Source organism: Polyodon spathula, chromosome 11 (genome assembly GCF_017654505.1).
Source record: "Polyodon spathula isolate WHYD16114869_AA chromosome 11, ASM1765450v1, whole genome shotgun sequence".
In the NCBI taxonomy this organism is placed as follows: Eukaryota; Metazoa; Chordata; class Actinopteri; order Acipenseriformes; family Polyodontidae; genus Polyodon; species Polyodon spathula.
This window is the reverse complement of record NC_054544.1, coordinates 12,411,397-12,431,580: the sequence shown is the minus strand read 5'-3', so window position 1 is coordinate 12,431,580 and position 20,184 is coordinate 12,411,397. Positions and strand designations below refer to the sequence as shown.

At 39.0% G+C, this 20,184-nt stretch overlaps 1 protein-coding gene across 1 annotated transcript in view; it reads left to right on the top strand.

Annotated features, from left to right (window-relative positions):
* The window catches only part of LOC121323206 (low-density lipoprotein receptor-related protein 2-like), a 60,905-nt gene that overhangs the window by 22,141 nt on the left and 18,580 nt on the right, over positions 1-20,184 (top strand). Inside the window, exons 16-45 of the mRNA XM_041264107.1 lie at positions 427-630; positions 963-1,155; positions 1,839-1,964; positions 2,150-2,280; positions 2,389-2,526; positions 2,663-2,944; positions 3,266-3,505; positions 3,719-3,838; positions 3,922-4,038; positions 4,386-4,766; positions 5,660-5,674; positions 6,347-6,595; positions 7,173-7,384; positions 7,545-7,729; positions 8,138-8,366; positions 8,451-8,628; positions 8,746-8,874; positions 12,209-12,375; positions 12,884-13,027; positions 13,140-13,249; positions 13,547-13,724; positions 14,083-14,296; positions 14,527-14,766; positions 14,985-15,173; positions 15,502-16,422; positions 17,565-17,730; positions 18,064-18,222; positions 18,539-18,828; positions 19,124-19,324; positions 19,715-19,957. Of these exons, the coding sequence (XP_041120041.1) occupies positions 427-630; positions 963-1,155; positions 1,839-1,964; positions 2,150-2,280; positions 2,389-2,526; positions 2,663-2,944; positions 3,266-3,505; positions 3,719-3,838; positions 3,922-4,038; positions 4,386-4,766; positions 5,660-5,674; positions 6,347-6,595; positions 7,173-7,384; positions 7,545-7,729; positions 8,138-8,366; positions 8,451-8,628; positions 8,746-8,874; positions 12,209-12,375; positions 12,884-13,027; positions 13,140-13,249; positions 13,547-13,724; positions 14,083-14,296; positions 14,527-14,766; positions 14,985-15,173; positions 15,502-16,422; positions 17,565-17,730; positions 18,064-18,222; positions 18,539-18,828; positions 19,124-19,324; positions 19,715-19,957 (6,351 nt within the window). The remainder of the gene's footprint in view (positions 1-426; positions 631-962; positions 1,156-1,838; positions 1,965-2,149; positions 2,281-2,388; positions 2,527-2,662; positions 2,945-3,265; positions 3,506-3,718; positions 3,839-3,921; positions 4,039-4,385; positions 4,767-5,659; positions 5,675-6,346; positions 6,596-7,172; positions 7,385-7,544; positions 7,730-8,137; positions 8,367-8,450; positions 8,629-8,745; positions 8,875-12,208; positions 12,376-12,883; positions 13,028-13,139; positions 13,250-13,546; positions 13,725-14,082; positions 14,297-14,526; positions 14,767-14,984; positions 15,174-15,501; positions 16,423-17,564; positions 17,731-18,063; positions 18,223-18,538; positions 18,829-19,123; positions 19,325-19,714; positions 19,958-20,184) is intronic.

Here is a 20,184-nt window from a genome sequence, read left to right as displayed (position 1 = left end):
TATATGTGATTCTCAGTTTATTTGGTTGGATTTGACATTTTAGCAAACCATTTGTAAAACAGTTTTTAGTTACTTTTTACTGATGCATGTGACCCAACACATCAACAGGGAAAACCCTATAAAAAAACAACAGTGGCATTTTTTAAAATCTATGTAGCAATTCAACCATGTAGTTCAACAAGAGTGCTTAGAGATCGGATACAGGTATGTCAGTGGAATTTGAAATGCCACACATGTTGAAAAAATCCATGTGGAAAAAGCAATCAGGCTGTTGACAGATCTGTAAGCTGAGTCACAGAAGTGATTGGGATAATGTTGTAAGTGTAGGATGAATTAACCCATGCATAAATCTGACAGGTGGAACCTATATTAATGTAAAGGCGTATATGTGTGATATTAATTGTTTCTTGTCTTTTTACCCCCCAGATGTGAGGCAGTTTCTGCTTTTTTCCTCTCAGCTGGCAGTGCGTGGAATCCCTTTCAACCTGTCCTCCCAGGAGGATATCATACTACCAGTGACCGGGAGCCCTTCTTACTTCATCGGAGTAGATTTCAGTGCAGAAGACGAAACCATATTTTTTTCAGACACAGTAAAAGACATAATTTACAGACAGAAATTAGATGGAACTGGTAATTAAAGTTAAATCATTAAAACATTTGGTTGTATAAATTTTTGTTAAATTCAGCAAATAGTTCTGTTCCCCCGGGCGCCTATAGAATATGTTTTGTGTTGTGATGGGTCGCAGGAGGATATTGTGGATAACCAGTATTTTTAGGATTGCTACTGTTGAAGACCTGATAATAATAATATTTGTTTGTCATATTGCTTATTTACTCTGTATGATTCCAGTTAGTTTTTCAGTAAAATAGTGATTATGAATTGAATTCTACACTCATGCCTTTAGTGAACTACGGAAATGCTGCCATCAAACCTTTTTCTGCTTATTTTTGTGAAAAATCAGGTCGAGAAATTCTTGCAGCTAATAGGGTTGATGGGGTTGAAGATTTGGCTTTTGACTGGATTTCAAAGAACCTGTACTGGACAGACCCCCGTTACAGAAGCATAACAGTAATGAAGCTATCTGATAAATCAAGAAGAACCATTGTGCAGAACTTGAACAATCCCAGGTCGATAGTGGTGCATCCTGTTATTGGGTAACTACAATGTTTTTTATTTGTATTTAAAAATATACCTAATTGTTAATCTCTATTACTGTCCTTGAGGTTTGAGGCCTCCTGGTCTTTGTTCTACCTGCACCCCAAATCACTTAATTGAACCAATTTAGTCTCCTTCCAGGTCAGCCAGATCAGTGCAATGTACATTTTTTCTGTTAATTTCAAAATAATACATCTTTGATAAAATGTTAAATTCTGTATTCTAAGTCAACCCCAGGTGTGGATCTCCACTTTTAAAGCTAGAATAGTCTTGCACTGATTGCATTTCAGCACAGATCCATTCTGACCTTTGCTTTTTACTTCATAAGAGGATAAAATAGCGTTTGAATACTCATCCTTTCACACCTACTGATCTGTAAGCACTGCCCATCCATCCTCAGATTGCTTCCCTTGTCTGTGGAACCCTCTGAATGAAAGACCCTTTATAAAGTATTGTGGCTTCTGGGCTGCAGATGCTAGATTAGTGCTGCTTGAGAGCTGTTTTTATAGTGAACTCTTGCAATTAAAGTCTGCTTTACATTTCTTTCATGTAAATTAGGTCTACGTTGCAAAATGACCAGTTTTTTCCTGCTTACAACCAGAACCATTGGATAGGAGCAACAAGTATTTTAATGTTTTTAAAAAGAAAGAAAAAAAAAAACAATATTCTATTTTTCTCATAGGTATATATTCTGGACAGATTGGTACCGTCCTGCGAAAATCATGAGAGCTTGGTGTGATGGGTCACATGCACTGTCAATTGCCAACACAACGCTTGGCTGGCCTAATGGCCTGGCAATTGACTGGAGGTGAGACGAGATCTGTGATTTACAAATGGTGAAAAACAATATCAAAAGCTTTCACAATATGACCTACTGTATTTAGTTTTCTCTATTTCTGTGCCCTGTTCTATAAACTACAGCTTGGCAAGATTATTAAGAAAATATGATAGCTTTGTATTATTTAATGATAAGTAAAACCTGCCTGCTTTTAGTGCCCTACGCTTGTATTGGGTGGATGCTTTCTTTGATAAAATTGAGCACAGCACGTTTGATGGCCTAAACAGACTGACTCTTGATCGCGTCACTCAGATGTCACATCCGTTTGGCCTTACCATCTTTGGCGGTGAGTAAGATTTGACTTGCCGTAGTCTCACCATTATTTTCTGTTAAATATAACTGGAATAACTTCTCTTCTGTGGCTGAAATATATTTCCATCTTTTTGCCCTACAGCTTATGCATATTTTACCGATTGGAGGCTCGGTGGGATCGTTCGTGTGAGAAAAACAGATGGAGGAGAAATGACAGTTATAAGACGAGGCATTAGTCACATAATGCATGTCAAATCTTTTAATGCAAATTCTCAGACAGGCAAGTTTAAAAAAAAATAAAATAAAAAATCTGATTCACAAAACATTGTTCAATGTGCAACTCTCATTTGTCAATCCAGTAAAAATTAATTCACATTCACAATATATTGGTAACTTATTTATTTTGTTTTACATAGGCTCCAACTATTGTAACAGACCCACGAATCCAAGTGGAGACTGCAGCCATTTTTGCTTCCCGGTGCCTAATTTTCAGAGGGTCTGCGGCTGCCCGTATGGAATGAAACTGGCCCCTAATCAGCAAGTCTGTGTGGAGGATCCATCCAGTGAACCCCCGACCTTGCAGTGTGGCTTCAACTCCTTCTCCTGTGCCAATGGGAAATGTGTGCCACAGTACTTCAGATGCGATGGAGTTGATGACTGTCATGACAACAGTGACGAGGTCAACTGCGGAGCTCACAGTACGTTAACCTACGCATTGACAAATGTTATATTGTTTCAACTTTGTCATATATTGATTGCAAGTTTAACAACATGTTGCAAACTGACTGAATTATTTAACCTTGTTTAAACCAGATCTTTTATTCTTTAATTGAACCTTGCTGGAACTACTGTAGATCATGGAATAGACTGAAAGAGTCACAACTGAATAACTTGTCAGCTAAAATGGAATGGAATTGCTTTTAGTTTCATTTAATATCGAATTTATTTTAAAGCTGTTGTCTAAAGTTATACTTTGTATTGTTACAGAAACTAAAGGCTAGTTTCTCTACCCTTTCCAGACACTACCTGCTCCCCGGCTGCCTTTACCTGTACTAGTCGGCAGTGTATCCCCAGTAGCTGGCACTGTGACGGGCACAACGACTGTTTCGATGGGAGTGATGAACAGAACTGTCCCACCCATGGTCCCACCACCTGCCCATCCAACCAGTACACCTGTGCCAATAGCCACTGCGTCCCAACAAACTGGCTGTGTGATACAGACAATGACTGCGGGGATGGGTCTGATGAAATGAACTGCAGTAAGAAAGCAAATACGCACAGATCTTATTACTTTTACATACGTTGATGCTTGGCTACAAAGCAAAATATAGAATTTGGAAATCACACATGCTAGACTGCTTTTTGTGTCACTTTCTGTGTGGTTAGTTCACATTTTTGAGGTTGATAGGCTACTTCATTCTTGGAGAAACATTCTCAAGACTAATCCATGTAATATTTATTTATTTCTTAAGATCTTACCAGCACATGCCACCCTGAGCAGTTCCAGTGCCCAGACCATCGCTGCATTGATTCCAGCTATGCCTGTGATGGGGACCAGGACTGTGTGGATGGAGCTGATGAGCAAGGCTGCAGTAAGTGTATCAGGCAAAACAGAAAGATAGCATCGCCTGTGAAGGTTTTTCCTGTGTTAAGAATATAACCATTATTCTTTTAGCGTACAACTGCACCGCCTATGAGTTTAAGTGTGCCAGTGGACACCAGTGTATCAACACCTATTACCTCTGTGACGGTGTTTTTGACTGCGATGATCACTCTGACGAGGCTGGCTGTCGTAAGTATCAATAGTTTTGTTTACACCAAAATAATGTATATAAACTTTGCATCTGGAGGTAAGAACTGTGGGTAGGTTTTCAGTGTGACTAAATGATTACTAGTTTCTCCCTTTAAAAATAAATTATTGTTATAGATGAGTTGTAGGGTTCATACTGGGGAGGGGTGGGGGGGTGAGGGGCGGTCGATCAACCAGTAAGAGGACTCTTAATAAAAATGATAGAAACTAAAACTGATTTTTACATGTACTTTTAAATGATTTTTGCTTTATCTATTTCTTCTATAGTTAGTTATAAGAAACAGCATGTGTTAAATGAAAGTGCATCTGTCGCTATCCGGATTCTTTAGCCACTAGACTACCTGGAATGTGCCACCATGACAGCGAGTTCCAGTGCCAGTCAGATGGCAGCTGCGTCCCTTCCAGCTGGGAATGTGACGGACATCCGGACTGTGAAGACGGATCAGATGAACATCCCAGCTGCCCGGTCAGGACCTGCCCTTCCTCCACGTTCCACTGTGACAATGGGAACTGTGTCTACCAGGGCTGGGTGTGTGATGGTGACAATGACTGCAGGGACAATAGTGATGAGAAAGACTGCCCTACTGCACCATTCCGCTGCCCAAGCTGGCAATGGCAGTGCCCAGGACATAGCATCTGCATCAACCTGAGCAAAGTGTGTGACAACACCCCAGACTGTCCCAATGGAGCTGATGAGTCACCTCTCTGTAGTAAGTCATCCAAATCCAGTTGACTAAAGGTGCATGCCAGACCAGATCCTTTTCTGAAATGAAAACAGATCAGATATAATCATTATATTGTGTTGCACTGTTGATACAGTGCTCCCTCCTTTATAAATAAATATGATGTGTGTGTGCGGTGTCTCACTACTTTGTATGAGAAACCAAATTATGACCTCCCGTATAATAAGAGACACAACTTATTCCTTTATTGTAAATCACAAAAAAAATATTTTAGATATAATAATTATATTTATTTGTTTATTTATTTGCTTGTTTATTTATTTTTTAACTTTCAAATTGTGTTGTCCAATGGAAAACATCTGTACACAGGGTGAAATGTACTGGAATCTAACAAATCTGTCACTATGATTGGTTGAATTCTTTGAAGCAGTTCATACATTATCTGGTAATTCATGAATCTAGTTAATTCACTAGCCATGTTGACAGTAAATGATACATGTCCTATGCTTTTCTATATAAGGGTCCTTCACTAACTCAATAGTTATTTAAGTGACAAGGGAGCACTGCTGAAACTGTTTTGCTGTTAAAAACAACATTGGTGAATTGGTGGCATACTTTTGCACTGGGGGGGGGGGGGGTATGCACAAAGTGTCAACAGGGGAATTCGATCACAATATTCGCTGTCTGTTATTTACCTGTTTTAAACATCATTTCTAGAGAGGTATCGAATAATACCGTATACATTCCTACCATTTCCAATGAGGTAAAAAAAAAAAAAGTGACAAGCAGAATCTGCTATCCTCAGTATAATCAGCAAATCAGTTCTGTTTGAATAATAATCTCTATTGAAATCATGCATGTTTTGATTCTTTGAAACTGATCTACCATCTTCCTGTCTTGCTTTTTCACTGTGCTCTCAGATGATCCATTACCAGGTATGACTTTGCCTTGTAATATGTTAAGAGAATGCAATAGCTGTTGATTTACTGACAGTTTTCTTAAGTAACTAAAAACAAGTATTTTTCTTTTTTTAAAAGCATGCTTGAAAAGATTAGTGTTTTTTTTTTTGTTTTTTTTACCAGTATCCTTAGTTATCTGTAGAAGTAGTGAACTAATAATCCACTATCTTTTGAATTTAGTTAGACAACATTATGCTCTACATGATGGATGTGATGGGCATGATTTTTCTGCTTAGTTCAACACTTTCTGTTGACCAATTATGCCAGTGATAACTATTGAATATTAATGTTTGTAACGCATATATATATATATATATATATATATATATATATATATATATATATATATATATATATATATATATATATATTATATATTACCATCTGTTGCATGTTATCTGCACCCTTAAGATTCAAGTCAGAACTTCAAGATGACTGTTGTAGTGCACTACTATAGTTTTGCAATTTCACAGGTCTTTCCTGTGCATATGCTATGCATTTACATGGCGGATCATGGTTTTTTTACCATGCTTTAGTGCCTTGCCATGCTTTTAAACTGCTTTACTACACTTTTCTATGTTTTTAACAGTTTACCACACCAGACTTTTATAAGGGTGCTGATTTCTGTTTTCACATACCCTTCTGTAGATCAGGAGAGCTGTACAGACAACAATGCAGGATGCACCCATGGATGTCTCCAGGGACCATTTGGTGCGCAGTGCACATGCCCTATGGGATACCAGCTAACCAATGACTCCAAGACCTGTGCAGACATTAATGAGTGTGACCCACCAAGTATCTGCAGCCAGCATTGCTTTAATGAGAGGGGATCTTTCAGGTGTCACTGTGAGGACGGCTATACACTAGAAGCTGATATGAGGACATGTAAAGTCACAGGTAAAACACATATATATGCTAGTGTCATATTTATATCCCACTTGGCAAAGCTTAATTTGTTAATACCAGAAGAATAGACCGCCCTGTAATTGCAGGAAAAGAGTTGTCCAATGTGAGTGATACTCGTCTCAAACAGCAAAGAGACGATTGTTTCCAACTTCCCAAGATCTGATTACTGCAGATAAGTCAAATTAACCTATGTGCCACTCAGATGTTTTTTTATATGCTGTAATTAAAATATAATCCACAACAAAGGACAGTGTTCTTCAGCATTGCTTCTCGTGTGTGACCATATATCAGAACAGAGAATACATGTCTTCTTTGTGACATCGTAATGCATGAATACCTATCATAAATGGGGGCTATTTTTTTTTTAGTTGCCCCATTTTTTTCTTAAAGGAGGAAACACCCTTTGGCTTTACAAAACAAGTACATTAATAACCACATTAATCATTAAGTTTCTAAATTAATTTTCTGAGCTTTTTTATTTTTATTTTTGAAGGAATTTCACTAAGTAAATGCATTTAGATTTCAGGTTTTCCTGCTTTTAACAGATTTGGGTTTTTTTCCTCTGCAGGTTCAAGGGAGGCCCTTTTGCTGGTTGCAAGCCGCAGTCAGATAGTTTCAGATAACATCACAGCCCAGCCAAATGTTATCCATTCTCTGGTACGAGATGGAAGGAACATCGTGGCAATTGATTTTGATTCAGTAACTGACCGCGTTTACTGGTCAGACACAACTCAGGATAAAATATGGAGTGCTTACAAAAATGGAACTGGCAGGACGATCGTAAGTACTGTTATATTAGCGTACACAGTTTAACCATGCTCATTTAAACCCCTAAGTTGCTAACATTAAAAAAAGGCTTTTTAAAAAAGCTATAACTCATATTAATTAATATAAATCATGTTAGTTTTGGATAAGAAGACTACTTTTTTTCCCCCAACAGATATTTGACAGTGGTGTAACAGTGACAGAAAGCATAGCTGTTGACTGGGTAGGACGCAACCTCTACTGGACAGACTATGTTCTGGAAACAGTCGAGGTCTCCAGATTAGATGGCAGTCACAGGACTGTGCTTGTCAGTGAGAATGTAACACATCCCAGAGGTCTGGTACTCGATCCAAGAAATGAGTAAGAAGCATGTTTTAAACAGTACTTTTAGCCATTGCAGTATCTCTGCCAGGAAGACAGTGACGTAAAGTGACTTCAAGTTTGTGAAGTTTAAATAATCTAGCAATATTTTTCACTTGCATACATACTTTTAGTTTTCTTACAACATGTATACAAATCTATCTTGAAAACAACACATTCTGCTTAAGATTCTTCCACCACTCAATACTTATTCATAAAAAAATGAATTAAACGAACATTTTATCTTCCTACCATTTTCTGACTTTGTACATTTACTCTAATATACACCAGAAAATAGCATAATAGCTGTTTGTTTCCTGTAGTTGTGTGCAATTCATAGAATGATAGTCGTGACTGCATCATCACTATATTAGCCCTAATGGACTGGCTCCTGTTTCTGTTGCACAGTGCTCATGTCATGTTCTGGACTGACTGGGGAAGGAACCCTCGAATTGAAAAAGCCAGCATGGATGGTAAAATGAGGACTGCTATTATAAGCAGTAAACTGTACTGGCCCAATGGTTTGACTATTGATTATCCCAATAAGCTGCTGTACTTCGCAGATGCCTATCTGGATTTCATTGATTACTGCGATTATAATGGAAAAAACAGGAAGCAGGTTTTAGCCAGCGATCTGGTAAGAAACATTCTGATTCTCTTGCAATGTTGTGTATGCTTTGGTTGCTATATATCTGAAACTCTTTCCATCTTCCATAATTAGGTGCTGCAGCATCCACATGCGTTGACAATTTTTGAGGATTACGTGTACTGGACAGACCGGTATATTAATCGTGTTATCCGTGCCAACAAATGGCATGGAGAAAACCAGACTGTGATGATGTATAATGTGCCACAGCCAATGGGGGTAGTTGCAGTACATCCTGCCAGACAACCTGCAGGTAAGAGAAAAAAAAAACCTTTAGGAAAATCAGAGTGATGCCTTATAATTTGTGCAGACTACATGCATTGTATGAAATACATACACTATATATGTCTTGTTTGTTTTTTTAATACAGGTTCAAATTTTTGCTCCATGAGTCCTTGTACTCATATATGTTTGCTGTCTGCACTGGCACCACGGTTTTACTCATGCGCTTGTCCATCTGGCTGGACCCTGGCTGTAGATCTTGTGACCTGTGTACGAGGTATGAAAACCAATGTACTAACTAGGGCTTGTTATACAATACTAAATTAACCAAATAAATATGAAGTGAGCGCCTTTGAATTGAGAAGCATCTCGCATTGCAGATTGGTAAATTCTGGTTTAAAGAAACGCAAGGCTTTTAACTATCCCTTCACCCAGAACCATCCACCAACTAAAACAAATCTTTATTCTGTACGGTGACTTGGAGGTGAATATAGATAGTGGAAGGGACTTGTCAACAGCCTTCCATTTGCAGGTCTGTTTATAGCTTCAGTTTTCAGTAGTAAATATTGCAAATCATAAAACTTTTCCTTTTTGCGCAGTATTTCATTAAGAATTGACAAAGGATCTTTAATCCAAACTTCAACAGTTCCTCTGAGGTCAAATCCAATCCAGCTCAAGTTGCAACTTCTGGGAACATCATAAAATATTGCAGCTTTATTATTCTGCTGAAAGATGAATGGATTACTTGATAATGAAAATGCCATGTTTGCTTTGGAGGTATCCACTGACTCTAATCTCTGATGACACAGCAATTCAGCATGTAAACATAAACTTTCATAAGGACAATTGAATTGAAGCCTCAGTTTTTCATTTGTATTTCAGTGTAATAATACTGATCTCTTTACGTGCACCACCTCATATTACATATAGAATAAATAAACATGACCATTGTTTGTGTCATTTTAGAACTCGACTGGATCACCCAGAATCTGTACAATAATAACACTGTGTAACAATTTTTTTTTTTGGTTCCTGGGTAGTAAGTGTTATTTCCTAATTGCTTATGCCTCAAAAGTGTAGAAAATGGCTATTATTCCCCACAAACTTTGCTTTTGCGACCAGGACAGTGATATTTTGAAATTTACCTATTTTCCAGAACATTCCACATAGATTCAGTGCTGAGTAAACGTGGAGTAACTTCTAGAACTTTCCAGTAATATAAATAGTAGTATAAATACAGGGGCCTTAAGCCCACCAGTTCAGTTTAGTTCCAGCTGCCTAAGTGGATACATATCTGCATTGTTCTGAGATGGAATCAAGAGGCTGCAAGCATCCGGCAGACGCATTTTGCTATGTCTGCGGCCAATTTATCAAGACAAAAGTGAGAAAGTACTCCATGGAAGCATCTGCTAAGATGTGTGAGGCCTACAAGGCATATTTCGGCATGCCTGTCGGGGATCAAGACAAACCGTGGGCACCTCATTTCACCTGCGAGCACTGCAAAAAAAACTCTGGAAGGTAAGATGGACAATTGTTGCTCGGAATTTTATGTTATAAAATTTGTTAAAATTTTTAAAATGTAAAAGTTTTTAATTCTAAAATGTTTTACAATTTTCAGTGTTATTGAAAAAATATATCATATATGAAAAATGTTGCGAGAATCTCTTACACATTAGTCATTGGTGAAATAAATGTATTTTTGTAGGATGGTACAGAGGGGAAAAGAGAGCCATGAAGTTCGCTATCCCAAGAATTTGGCGGGAACTCACTGACCACTCAAGCAACTGCTACTTCTGCATGGTGGACCCTTCCAAACGTCGGACTGGCAAGAATGCACCTGCTATCACGTATCCGGACCTTCCTTCATCCATCGCCCCGGTGCCACACTGCCATGAGCTCCCCGTACCCACTCCTCCGGAGAGAGAGCAGCCGTCTTTAGAAGAGAGCAGCAAGTCAGAGAGCGAGGAAGACGTTATAGATCCAGATGACAATTTCAGAGGTGGAGCTGAGGAGAGAAACCCATACTACCCCAACCAAAAAGACCTCAACGACTTGATTAGAGATCTTGGTCTCACCAAGTCCAATGCTGAGCTTTTGACGTCTAGGCTCAAGCAGTGGAACTTGTTGGATGAAAGTGTGCAAGTCGCAGATCAGAGGAAGCGTCACCAACCTTTTTCCAGCTTCTTCACCCGTCAAGATGGGCTCTGCTTCTGCCACAATGTGACCAGTCTGTTCGAGGCAATCGGAATCGCCTGTAACCAGAATGAGTGGCGCCTATTCATTGACAGCTCATCCAGGAGCCTCAAAGCCGCACTGCTCCGTAATGGTAACGAGTACCCGTCTCTTCCCCTGGCTCACTCGGTGCACCTCAAAGAGGATTACAACAGCATCGAGACCTTGCTGGACGCCTTGAAGTATGATGAGTACGGCTGGGAGGTCATAGGAGACTTCAGAATGGTGGCATTCCTGATGGGTCTCCAAGGCGGTTTTACCAAGTTTCCCTGCTATCTGTGCCTTTGGGACAGCAGGGACACCAACGGGACTTGCCACAGCGGACCGAGTTCTCTGTGGGGAGGAACAACATCAAGTGGGAGCCACTGGTGGACCCCCGGAAGGTGCTGATGCCACCACTGCACATCAAATTGGGCCTCATGAAACAATTTGTCAGAGCTCTAGATAAGGAGTCGGCAGCCTTCAAGTACCTTCAAGACTTCTTCCCTAAGCTGTCTGAGGCAAAGGTCAAAGCCGGTGTCTTCGTCGGACCACAGATAAAGAAGATCCTGGAGTGCAATGAATTCCCCAAGATGCTCACTAGTAAGGAGAAAGTGGCTTGGAATAGCTTTGTTGCAGTGGTTCGGGGCTTCCTGGGCAATCACAAGGCCGAAAACTATGTTGAGCTGGTTTGAGACTCTGGTGAAGAACTACGGCACAATGGGCTGTAGGATGTCCCTCAAAGTCCATGTCCTTGATGCTCATCTTGATAAATTCAAGGAGAACATGGGAGCGTATTCGGAGGAGCAAGGCGAGCGCTTCCACCAGGATATACTGGACTTTGAACACCGCTACCAAGGGCAGTATAACAAGAACATGATGGGAGACTACATTTGGGGGCTGATTTTTGAAAGTGATTTACAGTGTAATCGTAAATCTCAAAAAACTACTCACTTCTAAATCTTTTGTAGTCATTTTTGTATTACTTTAGTATAAATGCATGTTAATTTGGATTCATATGTTGTTTTTTCTGACTTTTTGTGACCGAAAAGACACACATTCGCCCGTTTTCTCATTGGAAATAGGTAAATTTCAAAATATCATTGTCCTGGTCACAAAAGCAAAGTTTGTGGGGAATAATAGCCATTTTCTATTCTTTTGAGGCATAAGCAATTAGGAAATATCACTTACTACCCAGGAACAAAAATTGTGTTACATAGTGTAATCTTTAGGTTAAAAACTGCAAGAAAAATATTTGGAGTTACTTCAAGATGAAGCTGAAATCATTGATAATGTTTTACATTATACTGGAGAAGCAGTAGGTTTCACATGATGAATTCCTGAGTAAATCAATCATTTAATTGAGACTGAATTGCAAAACCTATTTGTTTATTTTTTAGTTGAAGATCCTTTCCTCATTGTTGTGAGAGATAGTCTTGTTTTTGGCATCCCTTTGAATCCTGAAGACAAAAGCAACGATGCCATGGTCCCTATTGCTGGATTACGCAATGGATATGATGTTGACTTTGATGATGCTGAGCAGATGATCTACTGGGTGGAACATCCTGTAAGTGCTAAAGTTAGTTCAAAGACCAAGGCAGGCGCAGCATTGCTAGATGTATAAAGTGTTGCATGGGATGATTAAACTCTTCGGTTCAGGACCTTGCCTTCTGGACCAGCAGGAGCCATCCTCCAGCATCGGTCAGAGGTCAGCCAAGGATGGTGATTGAGAACCAGCAGTGGGGAGGTGGAGCAGAAAGACATTCAAAGCATTTAGTGAAGGGTGGGCTTGGTCTACATAGTATTGGTTGTCTAATAAGGTTAGTGTAGCAGGCTGAACCTCGCCCCTAGAATTGCGGCAAGCCTCTTATGATTCTGTCTTTATCAGTATTACCTGTATTTATCACTTTCTCACATGGCTGCAAAGTACAGTTTGATACCCCCTATATTATTCTGACTCCCACCTTAACTCAAATATTTAATAAAGGTGGTGGCTAATATATATTACTATTTTGACCCCAAGTCACAGTAATAAGGTTGTCAAAATAATTTATTACATTGGTTATTTTTTTCAGGGTGAAATTCACCGAGTAAAATCAGATGGTACTAACAGGACAGAGTTTGCTCCAGCAGCTATTCTTGGTTCCCCTGTAGGATTGGCACTGGACTGGATGACCCAGAATCTGTACTATACTAACCCTTCTACTCAGTCCATTGAGGTAATATCTGAGAGATGTTTTATATTTATAATTTTATATAATATTTATTATAAATTAATAGCAATACGTATATTTCTGTAATTTTTATTTTGTTCCTTTGTCTGTGCAACAGGTTATGAATCTCCGTGAGGAAAGGAAATACAGGAAAACTGTGGTTACTAACAATGGCACCCCCACTGGCGCTGGAACCCCAACTGGCATTACTGTTGATCCAGCACGCGGGTAGAGCTGATCTAAACAACTCTCCGTAGTCTAATAGTGTCCTTTTCACAACCTTTGTTTTTTCAGAGCAAAATGCTTCTGGCGGGAGGACGTGATTTACCGCTGTACTGTCATTTCCTCATATCCTTGTTTTAACCTTTGGCCCCATCAGTGAGAAACCAGTCTGTTTAAGGAAAATTCAAACACCCCTTTCTTGATTTTTTTGCAATACTGGAATAATGAAATTTCTGCATCTTGCTTAAGGATCCTATTTTAATTGGCTGAAGTTCAGTGCTAATAATGTGAAACGTGTTGTAGGAGGATGTACTGGACAGACCAGGGCACTGAGAATGGAGTTCCTGCAAAGGTTGCTGCTGCCAACATGGACGGTTCTAATGCTGTCAACCTCTTCACTAATAACCTGGATCACATAGAGTTTATTACCATCGACATCCGGGAGAATAAGCTGTACTGGGCTGTTACTGCAAGCGGAGTAGTAAGACTTTTACATTTTAAATATACATTGACAGTATCCTAAATTAATGCTACAGTAAATGTAAACAAATTCAGTATGAAATATGTTAGTTCATTCATACTCATACTTGAATTGCTGACATTTTTTAGAAGTGTTGTCAAGTTTTTAATATCGATGTAGACTATAAACATATTCTTGTGATATTTACCAGATAAAGCAATAAGGATTAGAATAGCCATGCCTCCATTTCAATTCTGAACTTGATATTGTTTTAATTTGCTCGTTGAGACTCATTTGCATTGGGTTGAGTGTAATGAACTATCGCTTAGACTATGAGTACAGTTTTTTCAGTAATCTTTTCTTAATCAAACTCCCCTAGATTGAGAGAGGAGATCCAGATGGAACCAATCGTATTACCATGGTAACTGGCCTTTCACACCCTTGGGGGATTGCTGTGTACGATCACTACCTGTACTTCACTGACCGGGATTATGAAGTCATTGAGCGTGTAGACAAGGCCACTGGGGCTAACAAAAAAGTGCTGAGAGACAACGTTTCAGGACTCAGAGTGCTAAAAGTTCACCATAGAGAGAGTGAGTACTGTATAAGTATTTGAACCCATACAAATTAATTTAAAATTAACAAATACATTGACAAACTTTTCAACAAAAAAACAAAAAAGACACTTTTTTATTTATGGCACCAATATCCTTATGGAAGCTTTTAAAAAGTACCAAATGGCAAAAAAGAAATAATTACGTGTCTTTTGCAAATCTACAGCCCATTTGTAGGTGTGGTGTTATGTTAATGTTATTTATTTCAGCGTCTGCCGGCTCTTCAAATGGCTGCACTAACAATGTGGGAGTGTGTCAGCAGCTCTGTCTTCCTAGACCAGCAGGGCAGTATTCGTGTGCCTGTGCTACTGGTTTCAAACTGAACCCCGACAGCAGGACATGTTCACCCTATCAGTCCTATGTTATCATCTCCATGCTGTTGGCACTAAGAGGATTCAGCCTCGAAGGAAATGACCACTCCGAGGCCATGGTACCTGTGGCTGGAAGAGGTACGTGCAAAGCCACAGCTTATTTATGAATGTATTTGCTATATAGTATAGGACTTTGAGATTTATTATCACACAAGTCTTAATGATAGTAGTAAAATGATATGAAAAAAAAAGTTTTCAATAGAATTTTGAAGGTTATATAATAACTTGGATCACATAGAGTTTATTACCATTGACATCCGGGAGAATAAGCTCTTTTTTTTTTTTTGTATCATTAGGTCGCAATGTACTACACGTAAATGTGCACATGCCATCTGGGTTCATTTACTGGTGTGACTTCAGCAACAGTGTGCCGGAACAAAATGGCATTCGGAGAATCAAACCAGACGGCTCCTACTTCAGGAACATTGTAACATCAGGAATTGGGCAGAGCGGAATCCGAGGAATCGCCATTGATTGGGTAGCAGGTAAAGAATGTAGTCATTATACTCATTTGAAAAGTCTACCATAAATTACACTACAGTGTAGCTACTCTAAGTTTCTGTACATTTTTTGTATTAATGTTTAAAGTTTTCATTTATGAGCTTTAACCTTCAAGATTTGAAGTAACCCAGAGCCTCCAGTGGCATGCCAGTGTGCTTTGCGTTTTAGTCGAATGGGATGAGTTTGCCTCTGGGTACTTTCAGGTGCTCAAGCTGGATCCTTGCCTCTAGGGTTTAGTAACCTACGTATTAGAAATATTTAATGTTATCATTGAATGTTTTTTTAAAACTAATTTCATATTTTGTGTCACAGGGAACCTCTATTTCACAAATGCTTTCATCACTGAGACCTACATTGAAGTTGTGCGCTTGAACACCACTTATCGCCGGGTCCTGCTGAAGACCGCAGTGGATATGCCGAGGCACATAGTGGTGGATCCAAAGAACAGATACCTCTTCTGGGCAGACTATGGTCAAAACCCCAAGATTGAACGTGCTTGTCTAGATGGCACCAATAGGACGGTACTTGTGTCTTCTGGTATCCTCACTCCTAGAGGTTTGGCTGTGGACTACCAAAATGGATATATTTATTGGGTCGATGACTCCTTGGACATGATTGCGAGGATTCGACCTGAAGGCGGAGAGACAGAGATTGTCAGGTTTGGCAGCCGCTACCCAACTCCATATGGAATAACTATCTTTGAAAACACTATGCTTTGGGTGGACAGGAATCTAAAAAAGGTCTTCCAAGCCAGGAAAGAACCTGGAAACACTGAGCAACCCACAGTTGTTCGCGACAATATAAACTTGCTGAGAGACGTCACTATTTTTGACAGCCGCACTCAGCCACAGTCAGCACAGCAAGTGAATAATAACCCCTGCTTGGTGAGCAATGGTGGTTGTTCCCATTTTTGTTATGCTCTCCCTGGCTCTCAGACACGGAAGTGTGGGTGTGCGTTTGGAAACTTGGCAAGAGACGACACTAGCTGTGTTGTTTCCCGAGATGATTATTTGATCTATACGACCGAGGACTCCATCCGCAGTCTCCGTCTGGACCCAGAAGACCACAACCTGCCATTCCCTGTAGTCAATGTACTGCGCACGGCTGTGGCCCTGGATTACGACAGGGATGACAACAGGCTGTACTACACTCAGAGCTCAGGAGAAGGGCACAGTAGAATCAATTACATAAGCCTCTCCTCTCCAGCTACTGCTCCTATGGTTGTAGCATCAGGTAGGCAGTTTTAATTTATGAAAATCAACTGCATATAAAAAATCAACCAAACCCCATTAGAGATTTGTCAGAATTCCAGTACATCTTTTCTTACGTACAGATGTCATTTCATGCAATGTTATTGCGCAAGTTAAATTACTTTTCTTAACAGTAGCTCCTAAGTACAATCTTTGTTATGATTTATAAGAAGTTAAAACATCATATCTAGGGTTTTATTAGATGAGACTTTTCCCCATTTAATTAGCCAGAACCAATCAGCTTCACTTTTCAGTGCTCTCGCCCCAACTGCACAAGATGACATCTCTTATACAATAAGAGATACCCTACACACTGTTATTATTTTGTATATATATATATATATATATATATATATATATATATATATATATAATATATATATATATATATATATATATATAAAATAAAATTTGGACAGTATAACAAATTAATTAGTTCCAAGGAACCATCAGAGATGTGAAAATATTGTATCTCAGAGGGAGTCGCTATACTGCATTGTAGTTGCTTTATTAACGTTGGAGCATTATAAATGCACAATGTCAGGTACATCATTGTATCTAAAATACCACAGTGTGTACTATACCATGCTTTCTTTGTCCATGCCAAAGGAATTTGACATTTAATAATATCAACAGCAGCAGCAACAACAAAAACGTACCCACAAACACAGACCGGCTTCGGAGGTTGAAGAGAAAACGTATTTCATTTTTTTTTTTTTTTTTTTTTTTTTTACGGTACAATAATGATATTAAACGCTTGCTTTCTTGTTTTCCTTTATTAAACATAGTTAAACTGGGCAGTTTATCTTTATGTGCAGTGCAACTGTATATATTCTGAGCGCTCAATGTACTGTGTTTGACCTATAATACCATGTGTGGTGATCGGTTTCTCTCTGTACCATTCAGTTAGTAGCAGCATGTGTAATTGTCACATGCCAGGGGTCCATTGTTTAATACAGGGCATCGTTTCTTACAGGATCAGGATATGATAGGTTCTGCTGTAATGTATACTGTGTATGGAATCATGTTTTGCTACAGTATACAAATCCTGACAAATTGTATGTAGTATAGGAATGCTGAAAGTGGGCACATTTTAATGCTTTCGTTTATCTTTCTGTTTCTAAGATTTGGGTGCTCCTGATGGTATTGCTTATGACTGGATCAGTAAAAGGATTTATTACAGTGATTATGTGAACCAGACTATCAATTCCATGGCCATTGATGGTTCTCAGCGGACAACCATTGCCCGAGTGCCAAGGCCTAGAGCCATCATGCTTGATCCGTGCAGAGGGTAACTTTGACCAATAATTGAGCACATTTAACCTAACATTGTATTTACGATAGCATTGTTTCTTGCTTTATTTGCAAGATCCTTTTAAATAAGGAGATTTCATTTTTTCATTGAGTGGGATAAACAAGAATTGGAGACAGTTATAGTTATTAGCAATGTATTCCATGTCAGATTTACAAAATGAATAATTTTCTTTATGACCTTTTAATTTAATGTTAGTTTAACCTCGTACCACCATTTAAAGTAATAGTCACCTAAGGATGTGCTCTGTTGTTAAGTTGTACAAAACTTGCTGCTGTGGTACCAATATATATGTTTCCTGTATTTAATTAGATTCATGTACTGGACTGACTGGGGTACCAATGCCAAGATAGAGCGGGCCACACTGGGTGGGAATTTCCGGACTGAAATAGTGAACACCAGACTTGTGTGGCCCAATGGGCTGACTCTTGACTATGAAGAGGAGAGACTCTACTGGGCTGATGCAAATTTGTAAGAGTATATATATTAATAAGAAAACCTTTCAATGCAAGGTTCTTGATCAAAAAACAATATTTTACCATGATTATATAACTTTGCATCCTTCATCCTATATCTTCACTATTTAAAGCAGGAGGATATCTACACATTTTTGAAGACGTTGATGTCTATTTTAATATTTGAAACAGTGTGGAATCGTGGAATCCACCCTATATTTGTGATGTTTGTGATTTATAGCCTCATATGTTACAGGTATTTAAAGTAAGTAAAAACACTGTAATATCTTCAGTTAGTCATGTTTAAATTTGGTGAATGTCATTTTTTTCAGACAGAAGATTGAACGCTGTTCTCTGACCGGCTCAAACCGAGAAGTGATTGTCAGTACAGCCATTTACCCCTTTGCCATGACAGCCTATGAGCAGCACATCTACTGGACTGATTGGAACACCAAGAGCATTTACAGAGCCAACAAGCACGATGGATCAGACCAGATCGTCATGATCCAAAACCTGCCTCACCGACCAATGGACATTCACATCTTATCCAGCAACAAGCAGCAACAGTGTAGTAACCCTTGTGATCAGTTTAATGGAGGCTGCAGCCACATTTGTACAACAGGTATAAACATCCAATTCCTACAGCACCACACTTTTACTGTCATCTGTTTTAGTTTACTTACTTGAAAATTGTGATGTGATTATATTATTTTCTATTACAAATCTGTGTTTGTTGTTTCTGTTTTATCAATAATAATCACCAGTATGTTGTGTCTTGAAAATATTTGACAGCAGTAAACGTACAGTAGCATACACATGGACTGTGGCAAGTAGAAATACAATGGAGATAAATTCAAATCTGACTGTAGGGCAGTGTTTCTGGCACAAGAATGACCGGTTTTATTTTGTCCCTGCAGGTCCGAATGGTGCAGAGTGTCAGTGCCCTTCTGAGGGCCGTTGGTACTTGGCTGATAACAAGTACTGTATTCAGGACAATGGGACAAGATGCACACCGGATCAGTTCACCTGCATGAATGGACGTTGTGTTCGCGCTCAGTGGAAATGTGACAATGATAATGACTGTGGAGACGGAAGTGACGAACTGGAAATAGTTTGTGGTAAGACCTTTGATCTTTATTTGTTCAAAGACAGGAAGAAAATGTTAATGTAAACAATGGCTGTGATCTGCCTATAATTCAGGTTTCTTCATCTATTGTATATACCAATTTTTTGCAACAATGGAACACTGTATTTACACTGAATTTATACTGTAAGTTTCTTTCAGTTCTGTGTTTGTATTAACCAACCCTGAATCAATCCAGTGTTTTAACTTTGAAAGGCAAATAAACATAATTGTATAATTGTATTTTGCATGCAGTCCATCATATGGCAGCATGTATTGTTTTGACAGGTAACAAATACATCATTTTTATAATTTGTTTCTACATTGTACTTTTAAGGTCTTGCCACCCTTAATCACCAACATCTCTATTGACCTTTTACTATAGCATTCCACACGTGTGACCCAGCGTTATTCACCTGTGGAAACGGGCGCTGTGTTCCTTATCATTACCGCTGCGACCATTATAACGCCTGCGGTGATAACAGTGATGAGGCTGGCTGCTTGTTCCGTTCTTGTGACCAGAACACCGAGTTCACCTGCAGCAACGGAAGGTGTATTTCTCTAGAACACGTTTGCAACGGGATCAACAACTGCTACGACAATGGCACTACCGATGAGAGAAACTGCCGTAAGTTTAGTCATTTTAATACCCCTAGTAATGAATACACCTGAAATGATTATCTGTATTTTTGGGGGGAAAGTTAAATGGTAACATTTGATTTTATTTTGTCTACTCTTAATTTAATGATATGGTTCTGTGTATAGTTGTGTGTATTTGGTTAAATAGCTTTGGTTAAATAGTTTTGCATCGGGCATTGTAGGGTTAAACAATGAGGCAACAAAGAAATATCTGTG